This window comes from Drosophila mauritiana, chromosome 2L, assembly GCF_004382145.1.
Source record: "Drosophila mauritiana strain mau12 chromosome 2L, ASM438214v1, whole genome shotgun sequence".
NCBI lineage: Eukaryota > Metazoa > Arthropoda > Insecta > Diptera > Drosophilidae > Drosophila > Drosophila mauritiana.
This window is the reverse complement of record NC_046667.1, coordinates 6,412,163-6,431,452: the sequence shown is the minus strand read 5'-3', so window position 1 is coordinate 6,431,452 and position 19,290 is coordinate 6,412,163. Positions and strand designations below refer to the sequence as shown.

At 45.7% G+C, this 19,290-nt stretch overlaps 6 protein-coding genes and 1 long non-coding RNA gene across 7 annotated transcripts; 3 read left to right on the top strand and 4 right to left on the bottom strand.

The window, feature by feature from the left end:
- Nucleotides 1–229: 229 nt before the first annotated feature.
- Nucleotides 230–2,068, top strand: LOC117135335. The gene has a single exon (XM_033295536.1). It carries the CDS (start codon nt 294–296, stop codon nt 1,245–1,247), a length of 954 nt encoding a protein of 317 aa, XP_033151427.1. The 5' UTR covers nt 230–293; the 3' UTR covers nt 1,248–2,068.
- Nucleotides 2,069–2,179: 111 nt separating this feature from the next.
- Nucleotides 2,180–4,102, bottom strand: LOC117135332 (equilibrative nucleoside transporter 1). Its single transcript, XM_033295533.1, has one exon. It carries the CDS (start codon nt 3,742–3,744, stop codon nt 2,368–2,370), a length of 1,377 nt encoding a protein of 458 aa, XP_033151424.1. The 5' UTR covers nt 3,745–4,102; the 3' UTR covers nt 2,180–2,367.
- A 715-nt stretch (nt 4,103–4,817) lies between these two features.
- LOC117135333 (tRNA (adenine(58)-N(1))-methyltransferase non-catalytic subunit TRM6) lies at nt 4,818–6,325 on the top strand. The gene is made up of 2 exons (XM_033295534.1): nt 4,818–5,877; nt 5,938–6,325. Exons 1-2 carry the CDS (start codon nt 4,887–4,889, stop codon nt 6,279–6,281), a joined length of 1,335 nt encoding a protein of 444 aa, XP_033151425.1. The 5' UTR covers nt 4,818–4,886; the 3' UTR covers nt 6,282–6,325.
- Nucleotides 6,326–6,385: 60 nt separating this feature from the next.
- On the bottom strand, nt 6,386–6,963 carry LOC117135336 (cytochrome c oxidase subunit 5B, mitochondrial). The gene is made up of 2 exons (XM_033295537.1): nt 6,743–6,963; nt 6,386–6,686 (listed from the first exon to the last, which is right to left on the bottom strand). The coding sequence occupies exons 1-2, from the start codon at nt 6,924–6,926 to the stop codon at nt 6,403–6,405; spliced, it is 468 nt and encodes a 155-aa protein (XP_033151428.1). The 5' UTR covers nt 6,927–6,963; the 3' UTR covers nt 6,386–6,402.
- A 248-nt stretch (nt 6,964–7,211) lies between these two features.
- On the bottom strand, nt 7,212–8,581 carry LOC117135337 (cytochrome c oxidase subunit 5B, mitochondrial). The gene is made up of 3 exons (XM_033295538.1): nt 8,396–8,581; nt 7,789–7,962; nt 7,212–7,463 (listed from the first exon to the last, which is right to left on the bottom strand). The coding sequence occupies exons 1-3, from the start codon at nt 8,475–8,477 to the stop codon at nt 7,357–7,359; spliced, it is 363 nt and encodes a 120-aa protein (XP_033151429.1). The 5' UTR covers nt 8,478–8,581; the 3' UTR covers nt 7,212–7,356.
- Nucleotides 8,582–8,916: 335 nt separating this feature from the next.
- Nucleotides 8,917–10,659, top strand: LOC117135334 (intraflagellar transport protein 52 homolog). Its single transcript, XM_033295535.1, has 3 exons — nt 8,917–9,059; nt 9,312–9,957; nt 10,014–10,659. The coding sequence occupies exons 1-3, from the start codon at nt 8,947–8,949 to the stop codon at nt 10,557–10,559; spliced, it is 1,305 nt and encodes a 434-aa protein (XP_033151426.1). The 5' UTR covers nt 8,917–8,946; the 3' UTR covers nt 10,560–10,659.
- Nucleotides 10,660–13,752: 3,093 nt separating this feature from the next.
- On the bottom strand, nt 13,753–19,170 carry LOC117135338. Its single transcript, XR_004458998.1, has 2 exons — nt 19,063–19,170; nt 13,753–14,463 (listed from the first exon to the last, which is right to left on the bottom strand). It is a non-coding gene; the product is annotated as an uncharacterized LOC117135338 (long non-coding RNA).
- Between the last annotated feature and the right edge of the window lie 120 nt (nt 19,171–19,290).

The following is a 19,290-nucleotide window of genomic DNA, read 5'->3' as shown; positions in this document are numbered from 1 at the left end:
CTGCGACTATTGAAACTTTCTATAAAAGATGTAACTTAAATCTAAAATCAAACACTATTGACATTAATGTAAACATATTATTAAAATGACTTTAGTTAAGATACTGTTAACAGATACCCTCTACTATTCTAGTATATGCATATTCTGAACGTTAGTATCTAGTTCCGTAGCATTTAGTATTTTCATTTCGGAACTGCTCGGTATATTTCGCCTCTCGTTACCTGGTCACATTGTTTTAATTTTAAGCAAGAACATAATATTGACTTATTTATACTGGCGCTAACTTATTTACAATGGAGAGGCTAAACGATGACTGCGTGTGCAATATACTAGAGTTCCTGCCGCTCGTGGAGCAGATCAAGATGGCCAGGCTGGCGCCGCGTTTCCAAGAGCTCCTCTGCCTAATTGTGTGGCGAAAGCCGCGCTACCGGAAGGTTTCCGTATCCGATTCCATGCTAAGTCCTCTGAGTAAGGAGGACTACATATATTTCTTCGAACTGACCAGTCCTGCAATGGAGGAGCTGTACATTTGGAACGTGCACAAGAAGGCGTTCGACTCGTACTTGGGTCGCCATCTGATGCGACCCGAATTGGCCTTCTATCTACGGCGGGATTACAGCAATCTCCGGGAGCTCTGCATCGCGGATGAGAACATGAACAATAGCATGATTAGCACTATAGCTAAGAGCTGTAGCCAGCTGCGTAGCCTGAGCGTGTCAAGTGCGTACATCACGGGAAAGTACGTGACTGGACTCACCAATTTAAAGACCCTAGTCGCACCCGAATGCTCCGTGGAGCTGCCCCATCTCACAGAGTTGCTGGATCAATTGCCACTGAAGCACCTTGACCTCACCTCAAATCGGTATCCCGTGGAGGCGACCATTCTGCAGTCGGAGGGAAGCAAACGTCTAGAGCGACTTGGTCTATCTGATGCCGAAGACTTCGGCTTTCCACTGGCCGATAGTCTGCCTAAACTTAACACGCTGGTGGTGAGCTACCACAAGGTAAGCCCCCAGGAACAACTGAGCATGCTGGAGACAACGCGCAAACGTGTGAAGCAAGCCTCGAGAAAATTTCCCCAGCGCCTGCAATCGATCTTATGCAATGTAGTGGATGTGGAGGTGGCCCTCGAGCAGATTGCTGGCCTTGAGAAACGCCATCCCAGGGACACGCCAAAGTTCAATGAGCTTCTGAAGATCGTGTACTTCTTGTCGGATCCGCAGGGCGGAGATAAGAAATCACCTTGAGCAGGTCAGCGCTCTTCCTCGGAGCTGTCCCCCCTAACTCTGCCCTTGTAAATACATAAATAGGTACTAGACGTCGCCCAAGTGACAAGAGGAACTGATATGTTTATCTGCTACTAGCTGCTCCCACGGTAATTATGTGTCTTCTCAGATAAGGTTCGTTTATTTGGTTATTTTTTTTGTTTACCAATTATTTTTCGGCGCCATGTTCAAACAATACGATTGGTTTTGGAAGCTACACCAAATAAATGTTTACGCTACCCTGCAATATGGCATTAAACTTTGGCACAGATGCAAAATAAAGTTGGAGATTATAATATAGTAATTATTACTAACGTTTTAATCCAGTTTTTTAACCTTTCTGCCAATTTGAAATTAATTAAATTAGTTTTGTATGAGGCCGTTTTCTGCCTATTTTATTATTTTATTAGAACGTTTGACAAATATTTTTATTTGTACGTTTTCTGTTAACAGTGTTATTTATCATTACAAGGGTGTCCACAATTTCAGCTAGGCGGTTGCGGTGGGCACCAAAAGAATGCATTGATGAAGTGCTTTGGTCGTGCATATTTCTGCCACTTTGTTATTTCATTCAATCGGATGAAGCTGTGATAAAACGAACCAAATATTCCATTGACTTGTTAGACCCCCTCCCAATTGATAGATATATGTACATCAATTAGGACCCAATTGTCAGACTCTGCAAGTTCCCTTTCCTCTTTTTGTCGGCACCATTTTTCCCATCGATGCGAGGTATATTGTTGCTTAAATTTGTACCACTATCTTTGTATTATTTCGTTGATGTAATAAAATACGAATTGAAAAACTTTATTAAATAAAACGTGTTAAAATGATTGATTAGTCTTAGAACTAGAATTGGGCGCAAAACTAAATTTAATTTGTGTCAAATAGGTGGGAAGCAGTAAACAATGAAATATTAGTCACCAATGAAAAGTAAAACCTTTATTAAATTAAAAGAATCTAAATTATTGCTTAAAACGAAACCTAATGGCCAGGTCCCGGAACTGGTATTGAGCACAAAACTAAATTTAAAATGTGTCAAATAATGCAATGCAATGAACAATGATAATTGTTAGTAAGCGTCCTACTAATAAATGTAAGACTACACGACGAAAGATGGTCCCAGATACGAGAACAGCACTCCGGAGAAGATGCCCGTGATCAGCATGGCAGCTGCGTACATTCCGGCAGTGGTCTGGTATTTGGTGTGCACCGTCTGCGGGGCGTACATCATGCCCAGAGAGCTGAGATACCCGGAGCTGTAGGCCATCGCGATGCCAATGCCCCAGTACACCCAATCGTTCTCGATGAATACGGTTAATGAGCGCACCGAGTCCGGCGGAACGTAGTTGCACATGACAAACAGGGGGATGAACGCCAGACGCAAGACCACTGGCACCCAGAGGAACCTCGGGCCCGGCCATTGCACCCACGATGTGGTTAAACTGCCCAGCATTGCGAAGACGTTAAAGGTCGCGAAGCAAGTGACCAGTGTAAAGTAGTCTGGACCTACTACGAAATCTGGGTCGGAGCGGTGCACGTTCGACTGAATCGCCGGGAAAACCGACAACGTAACGAAAAACGTGAGGAAGATGTTGAATAGTTGGGGCGCTGCTTTCTTAAAGATCTGCCAGTAAGGCACGTTCAGTTGGGCCTTAGAATCCGATTTCTTTTCGCTGCTCCGGCTAATGGTCTCGTAGTGCCGGAAGAACTTGTTTAGCGGCAGCGCAAAGTACGTGTCGAAGCAGAGCAGCAGCACTAGGATGGCGGTCACGAAGTAGTAGATGGCCGAGGTCCTCTTGGACGAGAAGATCTCACCGCATATCAAGGCCATGGCGGTGGTGAAGCAACCGCTGATGTTGGAGCCCAGGACAACGGCGCCGGTGTACTTGATGGGCAACGATGCCACTATTCCGTAGATGGTGTTCTGGTAGATGCCATTGCACACGTTCAGCAGCACAATGCACACCATGGTGGTCCAGAAGAAGACGCCCGGCCACTGGGAGGAGTCGAGCATGGCCAAAATAATGGTAACCAGCAAAATGACCATCTCGAAGATGATGCTGTAGACGATTCGGGTGGTCAGGTCGCCGCCAAAGTTGACAAAGATGTTCAGCCAGTTGAAGACCAGGTTGGGAATCTGCGAGGCAAAGCCCATATTCTGCATGAAATGTGTGCGGTAACTCACTTCAGTGGCCACGGTGTTGTTCGGTCCGAACTTGAAGTCCTCGAAATAGGACTTGGCCGTGATGAACATGTTCCATGGCATCAGCGTGCCCACGCCGTGCAGCAGGAATATAAAGAACACGATAAGGAATTTATCTTTTGGTGCTGGCAGGCCCAGTTTCGCCAACACCGACGAGGATCCCTTGCCGTTGGAATCATGGGGTGGCAACTTGGATTCCCACGAGGGATTCAGCGTCACCGGCGCCTGCTGTTTGCCAATGAAAGGCGACTTCTCGGATTTAGCCTCCGCCATATCTGCGCAACTTCTGTTCTACTCTGGCTCGGATTTCTTTCTGGTTCTGCTGATGCGGGCGACAGCAGTTATTGGGGCGTATGCTTGAAACCCGAAAACTTGCGCGGTCAGTTATTCTCGCGGGGGCCACAAAACCGGTAGGAGGGCGGGAAGGTTTGATTTTACCTGCGCCTGCGACAGCGCTCTGATTTCGGGATTATGTTTATCCTCGTGGCGGGGGTTCGCCTGGAACTAGTGGACACGTGGAGAGCCAACTGCAGTGCCCGAAGAACGCTGATTACAGCACAGATCCAATCAAAGGTTAAAACCGCACTACAAGATTATCGCCGCGTTGTATCAGCTGTACTCGATCGAACGGCGTTGCCACACCGTTAAAAATTGAGATTTATGGGCGTAGATACAAGCGATTTCGGGGGTGCCGTTACGCATGGGCGCAGTCTCTTCCTTTCGTAATCGCCAAGAGGGACCTTAAGTATGGGCAGTAAATAATGTTTTTTTTGGCAATGAGTATTACTTAATCATAGTAATTCAAGGTAGTTACTCACACTTTCACCATCCCTGTTAGCTACACCCATGTCAAACATAAGCATTCATAGCAACCAACTCTACTTATTAAAGCACAACAGCAAACCGCCACTTATCGCAAAAATGGGTAATGTATGTACATATTTGTTATATATTATTTTTGTGTATATTTTAACTAGGAGTATTGAGATTGTGTGCAATCTTGAATGTAATCTAAGTTCTTAAATTTTCTGATTGCATGATAAAACAATTAATTAATTAAAGTAAATGTAATTTTTGGCAACAACTCATGGTTGTTTCTTAACTAGAATTCTAAAACATTTGGCCAAGCAACAGGTAATGAAGCTACCAGATCAGTCAAATCCAAATAGAGGAAATCAATAATTCTCATTTCCATAAGTTCATTTATATTGCCAAATCAAGAAAATAATTTTTTGTTAATTATAGCTCTTCATTTAAAATTCAGTTACTAATCACATGCAACAGGTGACTAGGTTACCAAATTTTTTCCGTTTTCCAGCACTGAACTTACTTCTTCTTCTCTCTAGAATTTGCGGCTTTTCGTATGTTTTCGACAAACACGTTGTTTATAAGAATTATAACATAGAGTTGCAACCATGGCCACCGAAGAGGACATTCCCAGAATCCAATTAGGCGACTACATCGTCATCCAGCGGCAGAAGTATACGAAGCTACAAAAATTCAGCAGTCTGGACACCACGGCCAATTTGGGCAAAGAAACACTGGAGCTGAAGTCTCTTTTGGACCAACCCTATGGCTCCACGTTCAAGATGTGCGTCAAGGAGACCAAGCCGGGTAAAAGGGGCGCCCAGAGACAACACACCTTGGAGCTGTGCAGCGAGACTGAGCTGAGAAGCACGCGGGAGGTTTTGGGCATCTCCAGCAGTGGAGCGGATAATCGGGACATCCAGGATGATGGAGAAGCACAGACCTTGAAACCAGAGGACATTGCGCAGCTGCGTGAGGAGTGCAATGACTCCAGCAAAATCATCGAAAAGCTGGTGGAGAATTCTAAGACGTTCCACAACCGAACGGAGTACTCCCAGGAGAAGTACCTGCTAAAGAAGGAGAAAAAGTATTTCGAGTTCGTTCAGATCCGCCAGCCAACGATCCGGCTGATGCTGGACATCTTCTACCGCCAAGACTCGGAGAAGGTTATGGGCATTCGCGTTGACACTTTATCGCAGATTATTTCTTACTCGGGCGTTTGTGGATTCGGCAGCTATCTGCTGTACGAGAGTGGTACCAATGGTCTACTGCCGGCTGCCATGCTCAACTCTATAGGCGCAGGCACGGAGGGCACCTTGGTGCACATGCACCCGGGCAATGTGCCCCAGAAGCAGGCGCTCTCAGCTCTGAAACTACCCCTGGAGCAGCAACAGCGATGTGTTTCCGTTAATCTCTATTCCGTTTTAAGGGAGTTCTATCAAGGAGGGGAGGCGAAGGCCGCAGATGTTCCCGTTGTGGAGCCCAGTGAAAATAAGCCTCAGGAAACCCAGCCGGAGACGCCAACGGAAGAACAACCGGAGGCGATAGAACCGATTACAAAGAAACCCAAGCTGGATGAGTCAAAGAGCGACAGAGAAGGTATTGGTCACAATAGTAAACTAATCAAGACAAGTACAAATACTATTTCTGTTGTTATAGGTGCAAAGGGACCTCCGCGCTGGCATTTGGAAAACAAGCGGGCCACCGCCCTGATGCACGCTGAATTCGACAGTCTGGTGGTGGCCGCCAAGGAGCACCCATCCAACATTCTGCAAGCCCTGCTGCCTCTTGTGAAACCATCAAGGCCCGTGGTGGTATTCAGCACCTGCAAGGAGCTCCTGCAAGAGACGTTCATGGAGCTGAAAACCACAGGCAAGGTGACGGGTCTGCACTTGACCTCGAACTGGCTGCGCACCTACCAGATCCTGCCCAATCGCACACATCCGGAAGTGAATATGAGCGGAAATAGTGGCTACCTTTTGACGGGGTATACGCTTAGATAGTTGTTGTGCGTCTAACAAATACATGTAAGCCTTTGTTTTGATAATATCATGCAATGTTTAATGCCAGCTGAAGATCATGCCAAGTGTGTTCGTGTTAAGTACAGCGCTCTGTGTGATCGATCTAAACGGGTGGGACATTCTTCAGGATGAAGTAGTGGCCGCACTCGCACCGCTTCGGTCCCTCGTCCTTCTCAATCCACATCCACTTGGGCAAGCGGTCGTCCAGGCACAGACAGCCTACGAGGCGGGCATCGAACGCCGATGGCACGACGGTGGGGTCGTTCTCCCTTCCCGATCCGCGCCTGATCACCTTGGTGAAACCCCAAGGGTCCTCGCAGCCCTGCTTGGCCAGCAGCATTTCGCGCTTCTGAATCCCGGTGACCAGTTGATCGTCCGCAATTAGCGCTAATTGGGCATGAGACCTGAACTGGAGACCTTTGCAAGCTGCAACCACTACTTACCTGACTTTTGCACCTGAGTTGTGGATATGGGACGCTGTTGAGGAGCAGCGGCTGCTCCTCCTTGCAACTGCAACCCTAGTCGCCGAAGCAAAGAGCTTAGCTTTCCGTCGCGCTGGGTTAAATTGGAGATCAGACGCTTGGAGGCGGACTGAGCCTTAAGTAGACGCGAAATGTAGGACGACATTTTAGAAATTTATGAATATCACAAGAGAATTTCCCACTTTGAGTGAGTTATGAGTCTGAACCGAGGGTTTCGAAAATGTTTGATGGCTTATTAAGACGCCTACTACTTTAAACGAAAGTCATCTTCCTTCTGTCTTTAGACAAGATTCTTTAAAATAAATCCTTTGATTTTCACTCAAAATCTCTTCTTTAGACTTTATTGTTCGCTTTTTTCGTATAATTAAGCATTTTTCCTCAGCTGCGTTTGAAAACACGATTGCAGATCTGAAAATGGAAGCTGTGCCGCCCTTTCTCTCCTCTCTGTTCACAGTTTCGTTTTTTTTTTTTGGGTTGATGTTTGTTTATTTGGACAGCTAAGTGGGTTGACTTTTAGCTTAGTAGTTGTTGTGTTTTTGTTATTAATTGGTTTATTGAATTAATTAATAATAACTTTAAACAGCTGCCTTCTCCACCAGCTTGAACCAATGGCCGCACTCACAACGTTTCTGGTTGCCCTTCTGCAGCCACATCCATTGCACGTAGGTCTGATCCTCTTCGCCTGGTTCGGAATAAAAGGTATGTTAGAAAGTACTCTACTGGAATGATGGACTATAGTTTTGGTCAGGATAAGGGCATTAAGGTTTTCTTAGTTCGCGTTTGTGAAACGAATTATTCAAAATAACATTTAAAAACGTTGAAACGCGGTGTAGCTAATCAGAGCTCAAAAACTAACTAAATTACGCGACTCAATTGGATAAATCTTACAATGAAAACAAAAACGTCATTGAAATGCACCTAAGCAGAATAGAATGCAAATTTCACTGTTGATAGAATACAATCTGTGCCATTATCCTGACCACAGCTAGCGTTCTCGGACTACTTACAGATGCAGCCCACAATGCGGGCATCGAAGGCCGATGGAATAAGGTTGGGGTTCTCCTTGGTGCCGGCGCCCCGCTTGAAGACCTTCATGTCGAAGGGGTTATCGTTGCCGGCGGCCTTGAGCAGCAGCTCGCGCTTCTCGATACCAGTGGCGTGCTCCAAAGGATCGTTCATCACTGCAAGGCGGAGAAGTGGGAAACGCAATTAGGAATTAGCTCATAAATTGATAAGCGAGTGGGTCACTGGTTACATAAACAGCAGACGCCCCAAACCCAGACGCTCCGTCACAAGTACAGCTCTTCGGAGGGGTAATCCCGGCCAGCTTCTGTCGAGGTGTTAACTCCGCACTGAGGTGTCACCGCTCCCCCTCTCCGTCCACAAGTCGCACATTTCCCAGCGCATAGTTATTACATAACCTCGCACTTTCCATAGACACTTTTCTGTGGGTCCAAATCTGATGCTCTCCAGGTTTGTGGAGCACAGTGCCATGCTGGTCTACCACCTGCACTCCAATATTATGCAATTCCAGGGCAGAAGCTCCGCCAAATCGGCGAACGTGACCGAAAAGCAGCTGGCCGTGGGATTTCCCTCCTCATTTGCACCACTTACTTTTGCAGAAGCGCACGGGCGTGTAGGCAACATTTTGGCGTGCGGCGGCACGGAGCGCCATGCGTCCACAGATCGATGCCATTGTTCGTTTTGCGAAAATTTCGGTCGGTCTTAAGTGGTGAACACCAAAAATTCTTTCGTAATTTTTCACACAGCTATGGATCAGTGTGACCGCGGTAAAGTAAGAAAAAAATACCGCGCGCTTTAGAAAATATGATATTGATACTTTCAAATGTTTGAATAAACTAATTAAAAACAAAGTTCTCTATTGTTATTCATCGTAATAAATGTTCTATGTAAGTAAACTCTGGCTAAAACAAAAGAGTGCATCAGATAATAACTAATATATATTTTTGTTAGCAACCCATATACCACATTTTTAAAAATATTATACAACGGTCACTCTACAGTGTGCAATAAGCAACCGAGCTTAAGTGTTGGAAAACACCGGCGGAACACTCTTATCAAAACCACAAGAGGGCGCCACTTCGTTGCCGGGCAACCAAATGTAAAAACAAAAAATTTTATTAAAAAGTTTATCTGCATGAAAAATGTCAAGCAAGCCGGTAATCTGCTTTGATATATCAAAAAATGAACGTTTTCAAATATCGGAAAACTACAAAATGATGCACCGCAAGCTGAAGGTCAATTGGAATGTGGAACAGTCAGTATCCCAGAAGTTCTTTATGGCCAACCTTACAATAAAAGCACAACAAAGTTTTTTCAGCTAACAAATTAATTAACTCGTACTATTTTACAATAAAATGATTGATCTTTAATATAAGTAATATGTCACACTTTCATAAAGTATGTTTTCCTTGTAACTAAATCTTTATAAAGGTAATCCATATTAGTCTTATGGATGAATCAAAATTCCCGAATTAACTGTTATATATTTTTTAAAATGGATTTACAGAAATGATGCTGAACTCAGGAAGGAGCGACTTGCTCGGGTCAAGATATTCGTTATCGCCGGGCCACAGGATCGATTCACAGAGGATGAATTCGAGGTGCTGAAGCACTACGTGGAGGTGCAAGGAGGCAGTCTGGTGGTGCTCCTGGGGGAAGGCGGGGAGCCGGAGTTCAATACCAACGTGAACTTCTTCCTGGAGCAGTACGGGATCTACATCAACGGCGACACTGTGGTGCGACCGCACTACTACAAGAACTTCCACCCCAAGGAGTGTATCGTGGGTGGTGGCGTTGTCTGCGAGTCCATGTGGCGACACCTTCTCAAGCTGGACATCGAGAAGGTGGACTTTGATTTCAGTGACGAGAAGTACAAGATACACTTTCAATATCCCTATGGAGCCACGCTGAATGTATCGGAGCCTGCGAATGTCCTGCTTACCACGGGTCCAGTGGTGTATCCCTTCAATCGTCCCTTGGTCGGCTACTTTACAAACGGGAAAGGTGGAAAAATCCTGGCGGTGGGATCTGGATACATTTGGCATGACAAGTATCTGCAGGACAAGACCAACGATGTTATGTTTGAGTACTTGATAAAGCTGCTTGGAGGCGATGAGATTACCTACAGTCACTTGGACTTCAACGATGTGGAGGTGGGTTAATTACCAATAAAAAGCTAGCACCAAACTAATTACATTATAATCCAAAGCTGAGCGACAACAAGCACTTCACCGATATTGGTTTCCTGGCCGATATGCCAAAGGCCTGCCTAATCGATTCGATTGGAACCGACATGCCCACGGACTTCAAGCAGATGTTCGACATGAGGCTCTACGGGCTGAGCAACCGGCTGCTCAAGGACGTCATGGACACCTACGAACAACTGCACGTCAAGTACGAGCCGCTGAAGATCATCAAGCCGCAGTTCGAGATTCCGCTGCCCAACGTCCAGTTGGCCACGTTTCCGCCCATCTTCAGCGAGCCTTCGGCTCCGCCGTTGGAGCTGTACGATCTGGACGAGACTTTCAGCGGAGCTCGATCCCAACTGGCGCACATGACCGGCCAGGTGCTGCAGGCGCTGCAGTCCAAGGAGCCACAAAGAAGGGCTCTCAATCAGCGGGAGCTGGAGAACTACATCAAGGAGTGCGCCAGGATTACGGCCATTGTGGACGAGCGCCAGGATATGGCCGCTCGTGAGATTCTCAACATCGTGGCACGCCAGATTATCAGCTACAGACCTTATGCGGAGGACTAGAACGCTCCGATTACTAAATTCCTTGCAACTTTTTCGGGCCAATCAGCAAAATAAGAATTATGTGAACATATATATCTATATATATAATTTAAAATTGAAAACCTAGTCTGTTTTATGTAAACATGTTGGCGACTCGAATTCAAACATGGCCGGCAAGCCAGCGAAAGAACGCTCCTCCGTTCTCCGTCCAGGGCTCCCGAGTTGAATTACACCGCAGGCGATTTTTGGAGTGCGGGAAACACAAGACCTGTGGGAAGTAAAGCTATATAGCTGCACTTATGCGCGGCTCAGCCATCGCTTAGTACGAAAATCGGTTACTTAACACAATTAATTATTTGTATTAATATTTCCCCGTACGCCAAGGGGTGCCTCCGCGCCAGGCAAATCTCCCAAGGGAAATCCCGAGGAGCAGTTCTGTTTTTAGGTGTCAACGATTTGTTTCCGCTTTTCCGGAGGGGACGACTCCTACCTCCCTGCTAATTGGGACGAGAGCTAGGTTGTGGGAGTATCTAGTGTGTGAGAAACCACTAGTTAATGCTTGTCACAACAAATAGTGTCATCAATCTGGACTCCCATGGGGGATCCAATTCCAGGGAGTGGAGTCCTGTAAAAAATACTTCTGCACAACTGGCGGTTGTAAATTTTTTAAATTTTCTCTTAGAGATAAAATGTTTCCCTGGAGTGCGTGGGTCCTTGGGATATGTTTGGGGCTGAGAGTTTTACCTGAAGACCAGTTGTTGACATCAAAATAAGTTTTAAGTATCTAAGTAGTATAAGTAGTAGTATGAAGTATCTAACTTTATTTACCTAACTTTACCTTTTGTCCAATATATATTAAGGATAATTTACAAATTGTTGCTATTTTGAAGCCATTCCACACCGAATCCCCCCTTCGAGCCGTCCAGAGTGGTGGTGGTGACCCCGACCGGCGGCCAACGGCTGCTCAATCAATCAATATTGAAGGTTCCCACACCGCAGGCGAGGCACTCCATGGGTTCCACTCCCCCTTCCTCGGCTGTGTGTTGGCCATTTTGTTTGCTATTTCTGTTTGGCTTTTTCTTGTGCTGACCGCTAAATATAACGTTGGACGGCTAAGCCGCGGAGGTGTGGAGGGGCGGCCGGCGGTGCAATAATCTGTGAGGGGAAAAGAGGTTGGGATGAAATCGGATACGGGCCAAGTAGGAAGTTACCTTGAGTGCATTTCTATATATCTGTATCGACAATGACAATGCCCGCCCAAGTCCAAGTTGCAGTTCATTCATGGTTTCAGTCGGTTCGTTTTTTCTTTCTCTTTACGAGTTTAGTGCAAACAGGTTCACAGGCTCACGGCACAGAAGCCGCACAAGTTTTTCCCGGCTGCTCATCCTCATACTCGTCCTCGTCCACCTTCCACTTTTCCTCAGCCATCTGGCCACCGAGGGCAGTTGCATTAAACGAAGGGCAAAATGATTTTATTCCGATTCTGTTTGCCGAACGAATCCAGCTGTATTTGCCGCACTTCCGTTCTCCCAAAAGCAAGCGCAAATATTCGGAAAAGTCCTGACTTCTCAAGTGCTGCGTTTGTTTTCCCATCCGCAACCGCATCCCTTTTTCCCAGCTGGGATTTTCCCGCACGCAAATCGTACTTTATATATTAGTCACTTTTCCGAACTGTCCAGCATTTGTCACCTGTATGAAGCTCGGCAGCGGGGGCTGGGAAATTCCGGGAAAACCCTCATGGAGCACGCCGTGATCGTGATGCGGGTCGTGGCGACATCGCTTTAATTAAATTACAGCCACCAAAACGTGCGACACTATAATAATTTTTATTCATTGTCAAAAATGGGCAATCATAAAAAACAACACGTCTGCATCGCAGCTGGCGAAGGTGGTGGAGTTCTGAGTTAATCCGTGGTGGGGGTTAGTCCCACGGAGCTGTCCGGACACAGCCACCAACATAAACAGCCATTCGCTCGCACAAGGGGAATGTAACAATCAATTAACAGGCCAGATAGGTTCAGATCGGAGATTCCAGTTAACCCTTGGGGAGCATCACTCTTTGGCTCCCTTTCAGGTCGTAATTTTAACGAACTATAGTTACTGGGATTATGCAGTTTTGAGTAAAATAACTTATCATAAATTTGTATGTTATATTATCATTAAAGCTTAGAATGGTTGTCATGATTTTAGGATTTATTTTTGTCAGCATAGTCTCTTGAGTGAGTGACTGGTGTGATGTGAACCCTCTAGCCCATGAAAGGGTTAAAGCAGCCGTTGACCCAAGATTGTCATGGCACGCTTCTTCGGCCGCTGGACTCTCGGTCTTTGTCTCCGTGGATGTCGCTCCACTCGTGTTGTTGTTGTTGTTTCTGTCTGCTGGTGGGGCCTTGTGGTTGTTGTTGCCATCGCTGTGGGGCCCAATGTCAATGTCTATATGGCCATCATCGGAATAGAAAGCGTGTCTTTTATGTTCTGGCATTGTTATTAATCTATCATTAGGTCGCCGTTGTACAACAGGCTCTAATGATGCGTGTAAATGCTAAACAAATCACACATTCCGCCCAAAAAAATAAAAAAAAAATAAATAAAATACACCAAATCCAAATCGAATATCTCCGCGCAGGCGAAACGAGGGAAAAATGCTCGAGGCGCGTGTACAATTTAAAATGAAATAAAATCAGACTGCGCAGCTTTCGAAATTTTATGAGCTTGTTGTGCTTATTAGTCGCCCCACGAGAAATGGCGACAGGCCACAACATCACCAACATCACCAACAACACCATCGAAACAACAACACCAATGAGAACAACCAGAACGGGAACAACAACAACAATCACAACACGCATTTCCACGGCTAATTTTTCACGCGCACTCCGACTGCAGCTCCACCTCCATCCCAGTTCCAGCTCCAACTCCATCTCCATTCCCGTTGCCAAAGTCGGCAACCGACAGCGACAGCTCCTGACCAGGCTATCACTTGCCGGAGTTCCAGCAAGGGTATCATTGCTATCCTGTAGCCTTTGTGCTGCTGTACTGGTCTCGATTTTGATTTAGCGTTAGTTGTACAGTATTCAATGATGCAAATGCAGTTTTCCCAATGGAAAACTAATTCAGTGAGGATTTAATGTATAGCAAAGGCATGGAGTGAAATGGGAAATCCAAATATATTGGTGCATACTTTTGGACAGCTTCATAAAAGTATCAGCTTACGATGTTTTAGCTGCCTGACGCATAGTTACAATCATTTGTTGAATTTTCACTATTATATAGATAGATATGTCTAAAAGCGTACTTTAACTATTTAAGAATAGACTAGGATAATTTAAATATGGATATATAATACATGCCGCTTCCTTGCCATATGATGTAGTTCATCCAGCATTCGATGATCTTCAATTGGCTGCTTTTGGTTCCTGGTGCTTTATTTTTATACTTTTTGGCACGCCAGACACGCACGAGAAATTCCAAGAGATAAGGATCGTGTACGACAAGGTGTATTATGGACCCCCAATCCAGGGACCCCAACCCCGGCAGCCAAATGCCCAGTGTCCCCCAGTCGGAGTTGCGCCGTCGAGTGCCATACTGTTGACTCTGTTAAATTGCCAATATTTATGGTCTTGCCCGCACGGGCTGACTTGTTAAATGGGTGTTCCTTCCAGCAGCCTTTCGTGTGGATGCCATCCCCAGTTCCGTGGCCAGAGGATCGGCCTCCTGCCCGACAGTTGGTAGCTGTAAAACGTTTAGGGACAAAACGTGTTCGGCCCGATAAGAGGCAGCTGGCCAAGATGTTGTAGTCTGGCCATCAGCATCAGTTTGACGTATGCCCGTCAATGGGTTTTATGGCCCAGTTAGCCATTTTGAAAGTGCCAAGATTCAGTTTCTATGTGCAGCTAAGCAGAAATGCGCAATGTCGTCGTCGCTGAAGCTATAAAAATGTCAAAACATGCAACAAATAATGGCAGAATTATAAAGAAATCTAGCGGTAGCGAAAATAAATAAATAAAATAAAAGCGCGTCATTCAGTTCGTTCAGTGCAGTAAGCCAGTTGTTTGTGGCTTATTCCCTACAAAATAATTGGGCAGCTTGATTTATCGAAATCTTATAATAACGAGTGCATACTGTACCTATTTATTACTTAGTTAAGTTAGAAGCTTGTCAGAAAATACGCCATGCTTATAAGAAATTTCTAACTCTACAAATATTGTTATATAAACTCAATATTATTTCAGGGCATTTATAGTTCTTGTAGACCGAATTCATTCCCCATCACCGCCCTTATCTCACTGGATGTGTAATTGACAAAAAAACGAGGTTCCTCTGGCTTGTTTCCAGGTTGATACGGCGCTGATCTTGCGGTTTTGCTGGTTTTAAATCGCATTTATGCCATTTTCCATGGTAGTTTTGCATGTATTTCGGCGAGGAGCCGCACGCGAATCTGCCATGATGCTGACATTTTGAAATCACCCGAATCCCTTCTGAAACCGTAGATGTGTGAGAGAGGAAAGCCCGGTCTTATCTCGATCCGAATGATCGTCACCTTAAATGCTATAAGTCACACCTAGCCATTTGTCACATTTTCTAGCCGCCCACGGGGCCAAACCAATGGGCATGGGGCATCGGACATCGGGGATTGGGGATCGGAGATTGAGACTTGTTCCATAAATCAAATCGGTGCACGTTACATTTGAGGCGCATAAAAATGCAAATTGTATGCATAAAGTATAATTTTTATAACTTAATTAACCGAGCTTGGCGGGGAAGTGGGTTTCGGGCACCTGCTGTGCTTGTCGCTTTTTCCTCATTAGGCTGGCGCCACGTTTGAGATTGATTTTGGTCGCATTTACATGACAAAGCTGCTGGGGATGCTGTATGAGTTGTCTTGGGTCGATTGGGTTGTGATAAGCTCATCAGGGCACCACCACTGGTAGCAGCAGCTCCTCGGGAATCAGCCAAGACTTCACCTCGTACCAAATTCTCGGAAGAGCCGCAGATAAGCCAAGTGGCCCAGACGAACATTAAATAATCTGCCTCTAATTTGGGTGTCGTTTACACGTGCCAAGATCTCTTGACTCCACTCCACTTCACTTCACTCCCGACTCCCTGACACTGATGAGGCCCATCAAGATGATGATGGGTCGAGTGTTGGGTCTCCGGCAGGGTCATCAAACACCTGGCGTTATCGCTTCATCTCGGAATGTGCCTGTTATGCGATTCGAGGGGGTGGCGTTGTATCCAACTGGCGGAATGTCAAAGTTTACATATTTGATTGGATTTTATGGGGAATTTCCGAGGCATGTTTTGGTTGATGATCCTCTGAAAAAGCAGTGCTCCCTAATAATATAGCCAAGGATTACAACTTTCATAATACCCATAATTAACCACTACGTAAGCCATCCTTAGCCTTTTATGCCTTCAGACAGAGTTTATTTTGTTTATTTATATTGTGTAATTTGTTATTTCTTCTACCTCTCCTTTGTGGGCCCTGTTTCTCTGCTGGCTGACACTTGACCCTTTTAGAAAATAACCAGTTGTGTATGTGTGTGTATGTGTGCGACGATGGGGTGAATGTTGGTGACTGTCTCGAAATCGAAATCTGGCGCCGTTTACATTGCCCGCGGCTAAACAAAAAAGAAACATCAGCCAAATCCACAATCGAGAATGTCTATACAAAAGTCAATAAACTTCAGTGCGATAGGTATGTGGACGACAGCCACAATCACAAGGGCAGCAAAATCACAAACAATGGTCACGACAACGGGGGGCGTTCGTCTGGAAGGGATCAGCCAAGGGGTTTCCCATCGAGGTGGTTCCAAGCAACAGGTGCAATGGGGCTGCATACTAACTTATTCCTGGCCACAAGTTCAATTAAATCACATATCTAAATGTAATCTTAGAGTGAATCGCCTTGGATTAGTCATTAAACTGAGTTGGGTATCTCCTCCTGCTGTTTCCTATGAGACAAAAGCAATGTGTTCCATATCAGTAGTTTATACTTTGCCTGAGCTTTTCCATTGAGCAACTCACTCCACTCCACCCGATGGGTGAAGCCTTGAAAACCCACCACCACCTTCCAGTGCTGACTCATCCGGGCAGCTGGCTGTGGGCTCTTCCCGCTGGTGACTTACTGTCAACTGGCGCTTGGGCCGAACTCGTTGGTCATAAATTATCCGAATGGAGGACCCTTTGCCTGCGCATCCCAATTGGGGACCAGCTCCTACTCCTTCTCCGGCTCCTCCTCTCCAGCTCACTGTCGCCAGCTCGGATGCCAAGTGATTTTTTTCTTAGCGCGCCCAGCGGGCGCTCATTGTACGGGCAGTTAAACAAGACGCTTTTCAGCTCGTAAAACAAGCTGGCTGGCTGTTTGTTTTTGTATAATAAAGTTATTGATTTGTGTTTAAGTGCCGTGGGTGACCCGCTTGGAAACCCAACGGCGATTTGGGGTCCGAGAAGAAAGCCTTTCCCCCAGCAGATTAATGCGTTGCATTCGGGGCCAACAATCGCTGGCATTTATCAGCTTATTTGCTTTATTAAACGCTGAGCTGAGCCATTTAAGGCCCAAAGCTGACGCCTGTCAATTGCGACATGAGCAAAGTCACTCCCCTCGAGAAATCGCTGCCCACCACCACCACTTCAGAACTAACTGTCCAATCCAGCCTCGATGCTCGACTCCTGATCTTTGGGCTGTGGACAGCGGACTGTGGGCGGCGCACTTAAGTAGCTTAAACAGACGCGGGGTGGTCCGCGACATAACTTTGTCTAATGACTCGGAAATCCGTCACTAATAATAAGAGCCATGGCCATAAAGAGGCAGCGAGCATTTGAGACCCTCAGTCGCTCAGCGACTGCCGATGCATTTCTGCACTTAACTGGAATCGGTCAACTCCCAGCTTCAGATGGGAGCTCCCATCTCGGAGCTGGACACGGAGTGGCAGATGGAGGCGGCTGGAGCTACAGATGGTAGAGGCCGAAGCCTCTGACACTGAGCACGTGTGTGTGCTTCTGGCATAATCCTATTACCCAGCCGACGTCGCTCGAGTTTTATGAATGAAAATATTCCTACGACCGCAGCAGGCAAACAAATGGTTGTTGAAAAATAAGAGTAAATCCAATTGAAGGCAATCGATGGAGTAGTTGGGCAGGTTGATAGACAAATGCCATGGGTTGGGCTGGGAACTCAATAACAGACTACTTTATACTTTCATCGATTGCAACTCGAAGTGAGGTTTATAAGTTACGTGAGTGATTTAAAAAAAATAGTTATATAATATATTATATTATTTATTTATTTAAGTGCCTGTTCTTAATCAGCATTTCTCAGTATATATATGTTTGTGCATTATAATAATGATTTCCTTTTGCTGTAACTTGCGAATCGTGCCGATCCCATCTTATCTGACTCATTAAAGGAAGCGATGCCTGCGTCCCGCCGAACCAGGAAACCAATTTAAAGCCACGCCGTAGTTTATGGCTTAAAGTCGGATGGAATTAGGAAAACGCCCCTTATCCATTCGCCCCATTGTAGCACCATTCCATCCCTCCAATCCCAATTCCACACCTACAAGAGTCAACATTGAGTGCTTTTCCGCGCGCATGCGTTCGATCCTCGTCTGCCGACGGGGGAGGATTCCATGTCCTCGGAGCACCAGGACAATTCAAAATGGCTGCACAAATATTTGGATATGTGGAGAAGAGGGAGTGCCCCGGGCTGCGGTTGGGGGGTGTCTCTGGTGCGGGGGCTGGTGTGTTGTTAAGCCTAACTGTTACTGTCGCAATTCATTGAATTTGCAGGGCTAATTAAACACGTTAACAACTGTCGCGATGCGCTGAGCCGTGCAGGGATAACTTGCTCCAAGATCGTTGTCGTCGTCGTCGTCCAGACGCCAGTCGACAAAGAAAAAAAAGCACAGAAGAGTTTTGCCCTGAAAGAGGCAGCAAAAGAGGAGACGAAACTGGCCGTATGTCTCCTAGTCTGCCCTGTGATTTTTGGCTAAAGACCAGCGGCTTGGAGCTGTCCGCAATATCCCGAAATTGGTCAGACTAATGCGAGTCGACATTTTGCCTGGCGCCCAATCAAGTGTTGCCAAATTGGGTTAGCCGAGGGTCCAGCACAAAAAAAAAGAGGAGACCGAGACCCAGAACCGTTCGTGGAAGGGTCCCGAAATAAGGCTTCCAGGAAGCCCTAGCACCAAACACACGGCGATGCCAACTTGCTGTGGAGATTTTCGAAACTGAGTCGTATCGAAAATATTCGAAAATGTTGTCCGTCAAACTGGCACGATATCACTTTGTGTACGTTAATATTACTAACTGCGATTTTATCCTTAAAACAGTTACTTTATTAATCAATTTTAAATGTCAAATTGGGTGTTTTCAAAGGGCAATAAAAGTGGTTGTTTTGATATATTCATTCAAAAATACATACCAAATTAAATTAACAACATATTAAAGTGTTCTATATATATTTTGAATTTTGACTTCTACCATTCACACCACCAGAAAATCCATCACAGAGCTGCTAACTTACTTGAAATATCCTTAAAATTCCTTTAAATCCTTTTCCCAAGGCGGTTTTTAACTTTTATGTGCCTGTGTTTCCAAATTGCAGTTGAGTAATCACAAAAATGCCAACTTGTTTTCGGAACACAAAAGAAGTGCTCACATATTTATTTATATTTGGGTGTCTGCAGTGAAAAGCGAGTCCTGATGCGCCGCCCTCGCTGAGAAAACTCACTCAAAAGCGGCGCAAAGGTGC